The following is a 14,623-nucleotide window of genomic DNA, read 5'->3' as shown; positions in this document are numbered from 1 at the left end:
TGTGTGTGTGTGTGTGTGTGTGTGTGTGTGTGTGTGTGTGTGTGTGTGTGTGTATGAGTGCAGGCGTCTGGGGAGGCCAGCAGGGGGTGTCAGATCCCCTGGAATGGGTTAATAAAAGGGGCTGTGAGCCACCAGGGTGCTGGGAACTGGACTCGGGTCCTCAGCCCTGAGGCTCTTAACAGCTGAGCCATACAGTCAGTCCTGCCCAATGGGCTTTCTAAAAACTCCTTGCAAGTGATTTGGGTACAAAAGAAAAGATGTCCAGAAGAGAGAAAGCAGGCAGACATGTCTTCAAGGCGTAGTTGTTTCAGAGGAAATCGGAGAAAGCCAGCCCCACTAGGGAAGCCCGGCTTAGTAGACAGCTCTTAATATTATTTATCTGTCATTAAAAGCCATGTAAAAAGCAGCCGCAAGATATAAAATCAAGCACAGAACACAATCCAAGTAAATCCATTCAAAGCCTCGGAATGTTAGCTTGTCTCTAGATGATAAAAGGCTGATTTGCATTTTTGTATCTTTCTGCTTTCCTCAATCAAATGCAGGAATAGTCATCAAATGACAACTATGCAAATCAACGCAGACTTCCTAACTTTCTTTTAGCCACAATAGGACTGAACTGAGAATCTGGCTGTTCAAGGATCCCTCTGGGACAGCACCTTCCTCAGGCTGTATGTGTCTGTGGAGTCAGGTGAGGTCTGCTGAGCTCTGTGGGACCAGGCTGTGCCACTCACCCACCGAACAAACAAAGACCATGCCAGCAAATGTCCCTAACACTCCCATCCTCTCCTCCCCCTCCCCTCGGTCACTCATGGTCCATCTTCACTGTCCATTTTAATTAATTTAAGAATCATTCAGGATACACACCTCTAGATATTTCCCTTTGTATACTAGATATTCTTCGGGGGAGTCCAAAAGCACTTAACAAGAGAGGGAAGAGCCATGTTGCTGTAAGTGTCAGAACTCCACGGGCTCGGCTTGCTGAGGCATGTGGACAGCCGCCTCTTGCCTTCCCCAGTGACACACCTTAAGGCTTCTTAAAACCAGGAGTCCAAACTTCCTGTGCTCTTCTTGTCAGGATCACAGCAGCAAGGACCCCACCACATAGCCATTCAAGCTGCAGGTTTCAGCAGCCGGAACCCTCAAGGAGGCAAGTCCAGGAGAAAGGGAAACAGCCAGGCACGTCCCACAGAGACACAGGCAGCCACAGCAGTACTGCAGAGTCAGGCTGAGGCTCAGGGTCTGACTCCTGAGTATCTCCTGACCCGGCTCCATCTTCTCCCTCCACAGGATGGCTTAGCACACTTCCACAATGGGCCAGTGATTCCGTGGCTGCATCTGAGCCTGACACTGCCGTGACAGAACCAGCTGCAGTGTTTCCCCTCTGATGATGATCTTTGTTCGACTTGAGATCTAACACTAGTGCCCTTCACACATGCTGGCAGAGTGCTTTGTCACCACAACACGTACCCAACTTTTCGTTTCCTCTTTTTTCCCTTTCATTCTTTTTCTCATTCTCTTCCTTCTCTCCCCCACACCTTTTTTAAAGCGTCCATTTAAGCAGGCCTTAAACTTGAATCTTCCTGTCTCGGCTTCCCAATCAACCCACTAGGACCATATAGTAACACACTTTTTCTTTTTCTTTTTTTTTTTTTTTAAAGAACAAGATTTTGGGTCTCTGGAGACTGGGAACGTAGTTCAGTTAGCAGTGTGCTTGCCATGCAGACACCCAGAAAGAGCTCAACCCCCCAGCCCTGCATAAACTAGGCATGGTGGTACCTACTTATGATCCCAGCACTCAGGAAGTAGAGACAGAAGACTGGATGTTCAAGGTCATCCTTAGCTACACAGTGGTTTGAGGCTAGCCTGGGCTATATGTGATCATGGTGGGGGGAGATATATAGAAGAGCCGAGGAGACAAGACAGAGAGGAGAGGATGGAGGGAAGTGATGGAGAGGGAAGAGGAGGGGAAGAGAAGGAGAGAGGAGGAAAGAAAGCAAGGCAGGTCACAAGGGAAGCTATTGGGATGATTCTGGAAATTTTCTCCTGGGCTACATATGAATCTCCAGGCTACATTTCCTGCCCAGGAGGAATGCCTTTGCTCTCTGGAGAAACAGGCTAGAAAGCTGGATGGAAGGTGACCTTCAATGTGCTCCAGAACGGTTCATCAAACAGCCAGCACACACACACACCCACACACACACACGGACGCACTTGCACAGACATGCACACAAGCACATACAAAAGTGATGCCGTGGAAGAGGAGACAGACAGCTGCTCATGCCGGAAAAGACACGGGAGGCGGCGGGAGGGCAGCGTGGTCGGCAGAGGGAAGAAGTGAGGCCGAGTACCAGGCATTCGCCGCGGGCGATGCCCTTGCACCTTCACTGGAGACCGGTGGTTCTCACCCCTCCTCACGCCGTGACCCTTCGCTACAGCTCCTCCGGTTGTGGTGACCCCAGCCACAAATGATTTTTGTCGCTACTTCATACCTAATTTTGCTACTGGTATGAATTGTAATGTAAACATCTGTGTTTTCCGATGGACTTAGGTGACCCCTGCGAAAGGGTTGTTCGACCTCAAGGAGGGGATCACGACCCACAAGTTGAGAACTGCTGCTGTAGATCAAAGCATGCTCAGATTTAAAGAGGAAAAAAAGCTTCCCTGAGAATGGGGATGCCACAGAGAAGGTGGCCGTTTTCACACACCCACTCCATCCTGCAGGCTTGCTGTGATTCGTGTCTAGCAGGAGAGGAAGGAGGGGCTTATTCTGGCTCACAGTTCTGGAGGCACAGTCCTTTATGACAAGGAAAGCACGTGGCAGAAGGAACAGGTCACGCTGCGGCCAGTCAGTTCACAGGGCCATGAAGGAATGATCCTCTCACTTCCTCCTTCCAGTGTAGTCAGGGACGCCAGCCCAGGGAGCGGGCCACCACATTCAGGGTGGGTCTTCCCCCTCAAGCCACCCAGCCTGGGTGACCCTTCACAGACATGCAGAGGCTGGTTTCCACGGTGACTCGAGATCCTGTCTTGTTGGCAGTTATTAGGGATTCGGGTTCACAGCCATCACCAAGCCCAGCCTCCCAGGGCTTCGTCCTCTCAGATGCTGCCACCATGGCTCTGTCGCTCATCTTTCACTGGAGAACCACCAGGATTTGAGAGGACCCACCACCGGACTGTCTTCCAATACCAGAACCTTCCAGCCAAGACGGGCAGCTTCTCACCCAGCAGATCTCTGCTCCTTTCATACGGCCTCCGTGCGGGGGCAGGAGGCCTCTTCTTCCTCTTCTCGGTGCATTTCTAAATACATCAGCTCATCAACATACGAAGCCAAGAAGTGCTGAGCACTAACTGGGCTGTCTGCCACCGGCAGGGAGTGAGTGATGGCCCAGCTGTTCAGACTGATGGCGACCAAGTGGTCTGGCGTGGTGGCTGGAGATTTATCGAGCCATCAATAAGGGCTGCCTTTCCTCCCATTAACATAATTAAGACAATGGACTACTTTGGGGGAAGTTAAAAATAGATAGATAGATAGATAGATAGATAGATAGATAGATAGATAGATAGATAGATAGATAGATAGATAAAGGAGAGCTGGGCTAGGGATTGGGATCCAGAGGGCAATTAATTACACTGACAGTTGTGCCATTTGTCAGAAGTGAGTAGCCGCTCTTTAGTTTGGGCCATTAGAAATCTGACATAAACCATTACTCAGCCAGGAAGGCAGAGGACAGCCAGAAAGAGCGATAATCCCCTCACCTCTCAAGCAGGGCGTGCGCCAGACTCCTGAGAAAGATGCTAGAAACAGGTGCCCCTCAAAGACCCATTAGCTAACAACCTCAGGAGCCATGTGCCTGATGCTTCATTTCCAGACCTGAGAAAACACCCAGGACAAGCCAAGGGGCCAGGCCAAGGGGCCAGGCCAAGGTTCATCCGGGATTTCAGAAACCAGGGGCTTAAAGAATAAGCATTCTTTCCTCCCTTCTTCTTCTACTTCTGTATGTGTATTTTGCATGTGTGTGCAGAAGTACACATGCATATGAGTGGCATGCACACATGTGCACGTGGAAGCCAGGCGACAACTTTGGGCATCTCTCCGCCAACACCTGCCACCCTTGTTTTTTCTGACTCAGGCTTTCTCACTAGAATTGACCAAGCAAGCTAGGCTGCCTGGCTCGCAGCCCTGGAACTCCCCTCTGCCTGCCCAGCACTGTGTGTGTGTAATATTTTAATTAAATATATGTTTAATATCTATGTAACCTGTTTATCTATGTATATATACACATACATGTATGTGTGTGTGTGTGTGTGTGTGCCACCTCCCAGCCTCTTCGTTTCTTTACTTACCCAACAGAGCTGGTCTGATTTCCTGAAGGAAACTCCTTCACCCATCTTATGGTGCCCGGACTATTGCAAAATGCATTCAACACAATATTTCGTTGGATGGAAGATGTTTGAAATTAATTTTTCCTCCTCCTTCCAGGCAACCAAGCGGGTATTAGATAACGGTGATGTCTGCAGTTTCAGGATTAGGCTATGCCTCTGGAAATCACAAGCTAATAAAATAGCAATGCAAAGCTCACAGCTCCAGACACGAGCTGTTCACAGAGAGGCCCCCGGATAGTCAGCTGAGCATCCGCTGGCTCCCGCCAGGCTTCAGCACCCTTCCAGGTTCCATCGGAGCAATTTCAATTTCTCGCTCTCTGCTATCAGCCCTGCATTTTGGGAGCATCTGAAAAGTGTGGTCCACCTGAGAACACTGTGCACTGTGACCCTGCACAAGAGAACTCAGAGTGTGCTGCCGTACGCTGAGCTTTTCTGTCAGAGTTCAAGTGTTGGAAACGCTCACCGCCTGACCCACTAAATTGGTTTTACAACCCACTGGTAGGTTGAGACCCACCATTTGGAAACACTGAGATTTCAGATGGCACTTGGGGACCTTGCCACCTGCCCGCCCTCCGCATTGAGTGGAGCACCGTCTCAGAGTCTTGAAGCTAGGCAGCTATTTCAAAAGCAAGCATTTTCTAGCAGATTTATTCAGCAACAAGGCCGAAACGAGGGTGGGGGCACCCTCTACGCGTTCCTGGGCAGGGATTGGCTGTGCGCTGCATGAGAAGGAAGCAATGGGGACCTTTGTGGTGCTCAGTGGGGCTCCCATTTAAAGCAGCGTGCCCAAGGTGTTGGGCACGCTTATACCGAAACCCCTAGGAAGGTTTCAGGGCCACTTTCTGAGCTGGGGAGGTAGCTCCCCAGGAGAATCCTTCCTAACCATACATAAAGCCCGGGGTTCGGTTCGAGCCCCATAAACTGCATAAACCAGGAGCGGCCACACGCCTGTAATTCCCACAGGCAGGACTTGTTGCTGGGGATATCGGAAATCCAAAGTTACCCTCAGCTGCAGAAAGCCCCAGCCAGACACACACTAGATCCCACTTCTAGACAACAAAACGGCTTCAGATGTGGTGGCGAACACTTGGAATCTCAGCACTTGGAGGGCTGAGAGATGAGGTTCTGGAGTCAAGGTCATCGTCAGCTATTCGGCAAGTTCAAGGGCAGCCTGGGCTACAGTGAGACCCCATCTCAATAAATAAAACCCCACAGCATTAGAAAGAGAGCCTGATCCTACCCTCTGAGGCTACCCCGTCTCTCTCTGCTCACTATTCTCCAACCACACCTCAGAGCCCAGTGGCACACTTGTGGCATTTTATAAAGAATGGTGACACAATCACTGGGTGTCCGGCTCTGCATGCCACCTCCCGTCCCCACGACGCTTCCGGAGCGGCACTATGATCAGGGGCACAACAACACATCGACCACACTGTAAAGTGCGTGAACCCCTCAAATCCCCGTGACTCCAGGCGACGTTCAGCTGGCTCACGGAGCTGCCTTCCGCTTGCCTCGAGACTGCTGAGGTGATGGGCGAGGTGACAGAACAGGGGGGGCTGGGCCACTCGGGAAGAACTCCGGGTGCTCGCAGGGCCCTGACTCTCACCGCCCGCCGCTGGGTTTGGGGTCACCAGCAAAGCCCGCACCCCTTATAGACTGGCTGTGAGGCCTGCAGGCTGGGCGGGCTCAGTGGCCTGGCTCCTGGCTCCTTCCTCCTCCTGGGTCTTCTCACCATGGCTGCGGTGTCACAATGACCTCTGCCAGCTGCTCTGATCTCTAGGGCACGGCCGCAAAGCTACCATTCATCTCCAATCCCGGCAAGCAGCGAACACACACTAGCTCCAGGGAGCCAAACGAGGCCCCTTTCTGGATGGCGTACAGCTCCGCTGCTGCGTAACTGGCTTGAGCTGAGGATTTGAGACCAGACTTGATGATACACATCAAAGTCCTGACTCAGAAAACAGAGAAGAAAACAGACAGAAAGAAGGGAGAGGGGGAGAGAAAGAGAACAAACAAAGGCCAAAAGTGGTGGCATTCACCGAAAATCCCAGCTCTCAGGAGGCGGACCAAGCAAGAAGGTCAGGAGTTCAAGGCCAGCCCTGGATACAAACAGGAGTCTGAGGTCAGCTACACGAAACCCCCCTTTTCTCAATCACATGGGAATGTGGTGTGATATGAGGTATCTGTGTGTGTGTGTGTGTTTTGTGTATGTATGTGTGTGAGTATGAAATGCCTACACATGTGTGTATCTGTGTATAGTGTGAAAAGTACCTGTGGCACTTTAGTGTACGTGAGATATATGTATGTTATGAGGTATCTGTGTGTGTGTGATGCTCATGGAGATGTGTCAGGTATGTTTGTGTATGTTTGTATGTGTGTGGATGGCATGTGAAGGAAGTATCTATGTTTGTGTGTGTGTGTGTGTGTGTGTGTGTGTGTGTGTGTGTGTGTGTATCTGTGTGTCTTTTCCAATTAGTACTAAAATATCCTCATTACAAGCTAATGCTGGCCCTTCCCTCTCCCCCACCTCAGCACTGTGAGCGGCCAGGTGAGCAGGAGAGGCCCAAAGACAGAAACAGCAGCACAGCCGCGTCAGCCCACCTTGGTTAAATCCATGCCCAGCTTGAGCTGCGAGATGAGGTGAAGGATTACACTGCGTTGGTCCTCCATGGCGCCCAGCTCCGTCTCTTCCTTATCTTCATTGTCGCTTTGTTCTTCCTCAGACAAAACCAGCTCAGGGCCTGAGTTTGGCTGAAACGGAATCATTGAAAACCATCAGCTGGTCCTTTAGAGGTAGCTGCAGAGTCCGACTGGAGGCCTAACCCACAGCTTCCGGTGACCGCACAGAGCCAAGCTGGCCCCCGCCACATCTGTAAAGCAATGTTGCTTGCCAGGCAGAGGCTGAGCCTCTCGAGGGTCAGGCCCTGTGCTGCGGTCACTGAACCCGCCTTAGCACCCACCCCACAGCTGGGCTTAGGCCTCCTGGCGTGGAAGGACTGTCCCTGACTTTAAAAGTAGACCAACATTCATGAGTGCTTTTTAATAAACCACCAGCCATGTCCATGGCTGATCGCACAGCTGTACATATCACATACGCACATGCACAAAGTGTAACTTTACATATTGTGATCATGAATACTTTTGTGATTACAATTATCATGTTTGTGTGTGAGTGTGCGTGAGAGAGAGAGATGCATGCAAGTACCACAGCACAAATGTGGAGAGACAGAAAACAATTTGCAGGAGTCAGTTTTTTTCCCTTCAGCCCTATAGGATCTGGGACTAGAACTTGGGACATCAGACTTGGAGGCAAGCGCCTTTAACCCCTGGGCCCTCTCACTGACCCTTGATTTTTAATATTCACGTATCTGTTAATTTTGCTACCTTCATTGCAGGGCTCTGGAGTAAACTCTGTGGATGCCAACACCCTGTCATTGCCAGAGGTTGGGCAGCCCTGCCAGTATCCACAGTACACGTATGTGGCCCCTGGCCCAAGCTTGCCTGGGAGCTTACATGCCCTGCACACTTTTTAGCATTTATCAATAAAAGTTGAGTCCACCTGGAATTTTCAAATTGCTTTATTTCTGAAAAAAATTTTACTCTGAGAATTCCCACGCAAATCCAGCAAGTTAAGTCTCCGAACAGGCATGAAAAGACAAAATGAATGAGAACTCAGGAAACATTCTGGAACTTCACAGTGATGGCAGGGAGCACGCTGGCCTCTGGGCCTGGTCTTGATGCTGATTGGCTACCTCGGCTACTGAGTTCCAACTTCTCACATGGCACAGAAAAGAGTCGAGCTAACAGACGCAGCATACAAGGAGATTTTCTAGTGTGCGACTCTCAACAACTTTGCTGTGCGCCATCCCTGGGGTTCTGCAAACCTGTTCACCAAGTACACATTTTCACAGTCCTCCTTCAAATACTATAAGCAAATATTCTTGATTTGGATCCAACTATGAACAACAGAGTAGACATAGTAAGCTTATCACAGAGAAATAGAAGGATTCAGAGGTATTAAGTATAAAAAAAGACAGCTTTGTTCACAAGTCCTTGAAAAAAAAAAAAACAATCTTATTAGACAGAGTGTCTTACATCTAAATAACACTCCAAATGCACAGAGGGCATCAGTGACTAAAGGGCTGTGGCTGTCCAGGAAGACACATGTATGTGCTGGCTTGTCCCTTCCCTGTGTTCTAGAGGGAACCCTGGCTCTCCTTCAAAGCTGGGCTAGACATTTCCAAATTTCAGGTTCAATAGAACTTGCTATTGGCTGCTTCCAAACGGTTATCTCCTCAAGGCTCAAGTCCCAGCATACACCTGTTCTTCAGCTTTCTCCCCATGTGTGTTACAGGGCATCTTGGACAAGTTGCTTTACTAGAACTTTCAGAGGTAACTGAGGATCCCTCACTCATCCACACTAGCAAAGAATGCTCAGGGGGAGCATCAGGAGCGGAGGCTGCTGGGATTTTACACAGGGAGGATGGAACCTAGCCTCCAGCCAGGGCCCAAGGCTGCACTCTACTCCTCTGGCTATCCTGCTCGACACCTGCTGTCTATTTGGTGTGGTGGCTTGCTACCCAGGCTGGGCCACTAGGAGTCTGAACAGAGAAGGCTGAGGTTCACAAGGCCACCCTTTCTATCACCTCCCTCTGGTTCTTCTTTCTCTCTCTTCTGGGTTCCAGGCCAGTGTTCCAAGGGTGCTCTGTTCCCTGTGAGCTCACAATTCAATCTGACGCTGATGAAGTCACTTACCCTGGACACGCATCCCTCTCAGGGTCAAGTGGACTATACTACTTCTCCCGAGGTGCCCTGGAAGTGGGCATGCCCAGTCCCCAGGGCAGGGAGAAGGAGAAAGGAGCAGCTGGGTATCTTGCTTTGGGAGGAAAGGAACTAAAATTGATGAAACTGGGGGTTAAAGATGGCTGCAAAGTCCATGACCCATCTAACACCAGACACTCTCAGAAAGCACAGACTGGGAACCTAACACATCATGGCTCAGACTGGGAAGCATTTGTGCTGGACCAGCCCCAGCCCCGTGCTGTCTGATCTACCAGAAAATCAAACCCAGACTGTCCTAATTTCCAGGATCCGGAGGTCTTCTGCAAGGTCCTACCACCCAACCCCAAGAACAGTACCAAGGCAAACAAATGTTTCTAGCTCACACCAAATCCACATTGCAGTCCCTTGGGTGCCACTTGAAGAGACTCAATACACTCACAGTGATGGGCAGAACGTTGAAGAGCCCAGGATGGACTTAGCCTAGGACAAGACTCCTGGGGGAGCATCCGCTCACAGGCACAGAGGCTTAGCCAACCTTGCCCTAACCTCAAGCAAGGACTCACCACTATTTGCTGTCTGTCGAAGCTTCTGAGAACGTGCCTTTTAATAATAAGAATAAGAACAGCAGAAGCCGGAGTCACATACAAGTAACAGATTGACCTATAAACAGATCTACCCTCCAGCAAGCACAAAACCAGTTTTTAACAAAAAAACAAAACCAGAAGGGTGTGCCACCTGAAATCCTGATACTTGGGAGGCTGGGGGTAGGAGTCTAAAACCAGTCTGAAACACAGAGTGAGACTGTTTCTCTTTCTCACACACACACACACACACACACACCTACCTATATCTGGTTTCATTCATGCATATGATAGGGACTGTCTTAGAGGCATGCTGGTCCCACCCACACTGGCACACAATCCCTCTATGCAGGTCAATCTTTGGGGTAGGAGGAGACCCAAGGGCACCGAGCTGTTTAACCGGTGGTGTGAACACCGTCTGTCTGTTTCCGAGAAGCACTTGCTGTTCACAGGCCCCACTGGGAACGGAGGCTCTGGAGCTCCAGGCTGCTCGGAGATCAAAGGCTCAAAGCCTTCCTCCTGTAAGGCAAGGCATTCTGCTTTCTGATGTGGTCTCAAAGATACTACTACTACTAACAACTGAGCTGAGGCCGTGGCTTACCTAGCAGAGTGCTAGTTAACATGCACGAAGCTCAGAGTTTGACCCCAAGCACCATATAAAATGGGTGTGTACACGCCTGTAAGGCCAACACTTGGGAGGTGGGGGCAGGAATATCGGGAGGGCAAGGTCTTCCTTAGCTATACAGCAATTCTGAGGCCAACCTAGATTACATGAGGCATTGTCCTCAAAGACAGTGATAACTGTCACTTGATCTAAGGACACTTCTCCACAGCCAGGCAGAAGGGCTCATCACATCCCATCCCCCCTCTGTGGTCGCATCTGCTTCTCTCCTGTTATACTGTACCCTTGCACCTTTGACCTTCACCAACAAAGCAGTGACAGTGAACTCAATGTGTTCCAAGGGGGCACAACAGTGTTGCCATCTTGAGTGAAAATGTAAGTCAGAAGTCCAGCAAATGAACATGACTCAACCCAAGACGACCTTCAGGTCTCTTCCCCCAGAGATCCTTGCAAATGAGCCAAGCCACGATAATATATACTAACTGGACAATGAAATAGAACAAAAATATGTTTTAAAAAGAAGGGGGCTTTGGAAAAAGCAGCTTTTTCAAAAAATAAAAACAGTGGGTGTGGTTAACCCCAGCACTCAGAAAGCACAGGCAGGTGGACTGGATTGCTGAGTTTGAGGTCAACCTGATCTACAAAATGAATCTAGGACAGCCAGGGCTCTGTTACGCAGAGAAACCCTATCTCAAAAAACATAAATAAATAGCAAAAGGTCTGATAATCTTTCTACCAGACACACCTCGGGGCACATGGTGCTGCAAATATGCCATGACAGGAAAGATGTGCGAAGGTCTGCTGATGATGGAAGGCAATCTGGGGTTTGGGGACATTCCCTGGCGGTCTACCCGCAGCAAGACTCCTTGGCCTGAGGGCACTGGGGAGGTAGCTCAGTGGGTGAAAGATTTGCCTAGCAGGCACGAAGTCCTGGGTTGGATTCCCAGTCATGAGCATGGTGGTATATGGCGGTAATGGCAGCATTGCGGAGATGGGAGGCAGGAGAATCAGAAGTTTAAGGTCATCCTCAGCCTGGAATACACGAGACTCTGTCCAAAGGAGGGGGGCAGAGGGTGCTAGAGAGAGAGCTCAGTGACACAGTAAGCTCGGATGACCTTCCTACACCCATGACCCCAGCACTGAGCAGGGCAGACCTAAGAGGAGCTAAGGTTTGCTGGCCACTTGAGCCAAGAGATAGAAGCCTAAGGGTCAGGGGGAGACCCTAAGCCAAAGGAAGAGTAAGGTGAAGCCTGACCCGGGAGGATACCTCATGCCTCCTTCTGGCCTCTATGAATACCCACACACATGCACATAACATCATGCAACAGAGAGAGAGAGAGAGAGAGAGAGAGAGTCCTTAGCTGCAGACCCATAAACAGCCTCTACAATGTCCAGTACCATCCTTGATATTTGAAGCCAACATGTATCTAGGTAGGGAATTGGGAAGATGGCTCAGTCAACAAAGTGCTCTCTGTACAAGGATGAGGATCCCTTGGATCCCCAGGACCCACGTAAGCAGCCAGGCATGGTGCCCAAACTTGCAACCCCAGGGCTGGGGAGAAAGAGACGAGAGGCTCCCAGGACATGCTGCCAGGCAGCCTCGCCTGACTGCTGAGCTCCTGGTCCATAAAAGACACAATCTCAAAACATGAGGTCAACAGGGTTTCCAAGAAATGACACCTGAAGTTATCTCCAACCTCCACACACATGCACCCACAAGAACACACATGCACACACGAACACTTCCAGATCCCTACACAACTATGCGTGTGCATACACACACACACACACACACACACACACACACACACACACACACACACACACCCGTGCCCCATCTATTCCTCAAACTCCCATAGAGTCTATGCCTTTTGGCTGACCTCAGTCTCCACAGGACCAACAGTAAGCCTGAGTAAGAGACAGCTCCTCAATGGGAATGGTCCAACCTAGGGCAGCTGAAACATCTGTCGGTGTGGCCTTCCCACTGCTTCCCATCCAGGAGAGAGGAGCAGGCCCCGAGAAACCGTCAGTAGCCAAAGCTGGGAGACAGCCTTGCCTTGTGCTGGGCTCACAGCCTCAAGGGCTCCACAGCCCATTGAGAACCCCCTCCATCTCTGATTTCTAGGAAACCTCCATTTGACAGATGCAAATTTCAAGCAAGTTGTTTCTTACTCAACTCTTACTCAACATACATATGTAATTTAACTGCAGCTTGGGGGACAGTTGGAGGCATTTCCTAGGGGTCCCTTCCTTGGGTGGCATTTGCTTAGCAACCTCGCCTTCTCCCATAACAGACCTGGCCCTCAGTGACAGGCTCTGTGCCAGGAATTTGAACGGACTGTTTTCCCAATGGCTGCCCGGCAGCCTACCTTAGCTCTGAGATTCAGTGTGGCGTTCTGGCAGAGGACTATCTGGTTTAGCACCCAACTTTAAGGGTGACGTTAGACTCTCTAAGGCAGCTGAGGGTGGCCTTCTGACCCCCCATCTCCCCCTCCTGAGCACTGGGGTTACAGCGGTGCTCTCCTGCCCCTGCTTCCTGTTTTCCTGTTTTAAGGACACGTTGCTACCCTTGATGTTTGCGGGATCCACCAAAACAAGACCTTGGTATTTGTACAGCCCGCCATTCGCTAGTCAGAGTGGCTTTAGCCAAATTACCACGCCGTCGCATAAGCCGCCACTGTGCCCTCACCTAAGTTACACATCCCAGCTAAGAACACCGGCTAAAAGCCAAGTATCACGGAAGCTGTCAAAGTGGCATGGGAAAATGAAGCCACTCCAGCACCTATGCCAGTCACATCCCCAGTGATGCAAGACCTGCTCACAGCCCAGCCAACATCACTGGGCTTCCTCATCCTTCATCCCCCAGCCAGTCACTTATATCCCTCGGAGCCCGGTGTAAGGCATTCACAACCACATGCTTGGAAAAGCCAGCTCCCCTGAGGGCACAGAGTCACAAAGCTGTGTCCCAGGAAAGCAAAAAGAGCTGCTCCCGGTGACCTACTGTCCTTTCCACGCTTGGCACAGGTGGGCACTCTCTTCTGGAAGAGCCTCTTTGGCGCCTGAGTCTAGTTCCCCACAAGTAGGCCATGGTTTGGAGGCAGGAGGAGCTTCTGTGGAGAAGGATGCCTGCTCCGGGCGGGAGCATGCCACGGGCGAATGCTCGTTGGGTACACTTCTTTGGGAGCGTCTTGCCCGGCTGTGGCCACTTCACCCTGTGCAGGGCCGCAGCTGAGGGCTCCTGTACATGTACAGCTCCCCATGAGGGCTCTCCCCCGGGGCCAGACGACCCGCTTGCCTCAGCAGGCTCCCCCGAGGGCAGGGCCTTTTACTTTGCCATGTGGAGGTAGGTTCCGAGATGGCGCCGCAGCGATGGCACCCCAGGTAGAGAAGCTGGGCTCTTGTGCCGGTGGGCGCGAGGACGGTGCGTCTGCACAGCAGCCTGGTTCCCACTGCTGTCCTGGAGATGCTGCTGACGTCACAATCGTGCTGCTGCCTTGCCGGGGCTGAGTTGGCACTCGGGCTAACCACACATACACACACATTTACCACACTTGGCTCGCATAGACTGGAAGGAGAGGTGTTCATCCCAAGCAAAGGGGCCGACCTGCAGAAAGGTTAATTTTTCAATAAAATACACCCTGGAAGGCAGGAAGCTGGTACTCCCGGGGGGGGGGGGGGGGGGGGGGGGGGGGTGGGGGGGGGGGGGGGTGGGGGGGGGGGGGGTGGGTGCTTGCGGGGGGCCACCTTGTCATCAGCCAGCATCACCAGGAAAGATGATGCCAAGAGAGTTCAGCTGTCACTTTTAAAAACATGGAGTGGGGAACTTGAGCCCAGCCATTTTTACATGAAAGGGGCAACGGGAAAGAATCAAGAAGGAACGAGGACAGTCAAAGGAAGAAAAGGCCACAGCAACACCAGGAGAACGGGAGGCCAGAGACCCAAAGCGGCGAGAATGGTGGCAGCCAGCATGCAGGAGGCAGAGGCTGCAAGGCAGATAGGATGAGCCTGCAGCGTCGGCAGCTCCGGACCAAAGCCTGAGGGCTCCCACAGGATCAGAGGGCTACGGGGCGTCAAACGGTGCACGGGGTTTCCCAGCATTCCTTCAGGGAGCAGAGGGGCTCACCCTTCTCCAGCAGGGCTGGTAATGTCTTTTAACCTCCTCACCGTTCACATGGCATTTTAAGAGCAAAGCATGCACAGGTGCGTGCGTGTGTGTGTGTGTGTGTGTGTGTGTGTGTGTGTGTGTGTGTGTGTG

The 14,623-nt window shown here is 51.3% G+C and overlaps 1 protein-coding gene across 2 annotated transcripts in view; it reads right to left on the bottom strand.

Moving 5' to 3' along the window:
• Osbpl10 (oxysterol binding protein like 10) overlaps window positions 1–14,623 on the bottom strand; it is a 196,812-nt gene that overhangs the window by 18,205 nt on the left and 163,984 nt on the right. For both annotated transcript variants that reach the window (XM_055601643.1, XM_055601642.1), the window contains one exon: window positions 6,985–7,134. In XM_055601643.1, the coding sequence (XP_055457618.1) occupies window positions 6,985–7,134 (150 nt within the window). The remainder of the gene's footprint in view (window positions 1–6,984; window positions 7,135–14,623) is intronic.

The sequence above is a fragment of the Psammomys obesus genome, unplaced genomic scaffold (assembly GCF_907164565.1).
Source record: "Psammomys obesus unplaced genomic scaffold, mPsaObe1.curated_primary_1811, whole genome shotgun sequence".
NCBI lineage: Eukaryota > Metazoa > Chordata > Mammalia > Rodentia > Muridae > Psammomys > Psammomys obesus.
This window is presented reverse-complemented; position numbering and strand designations above follow the sequence as displayed.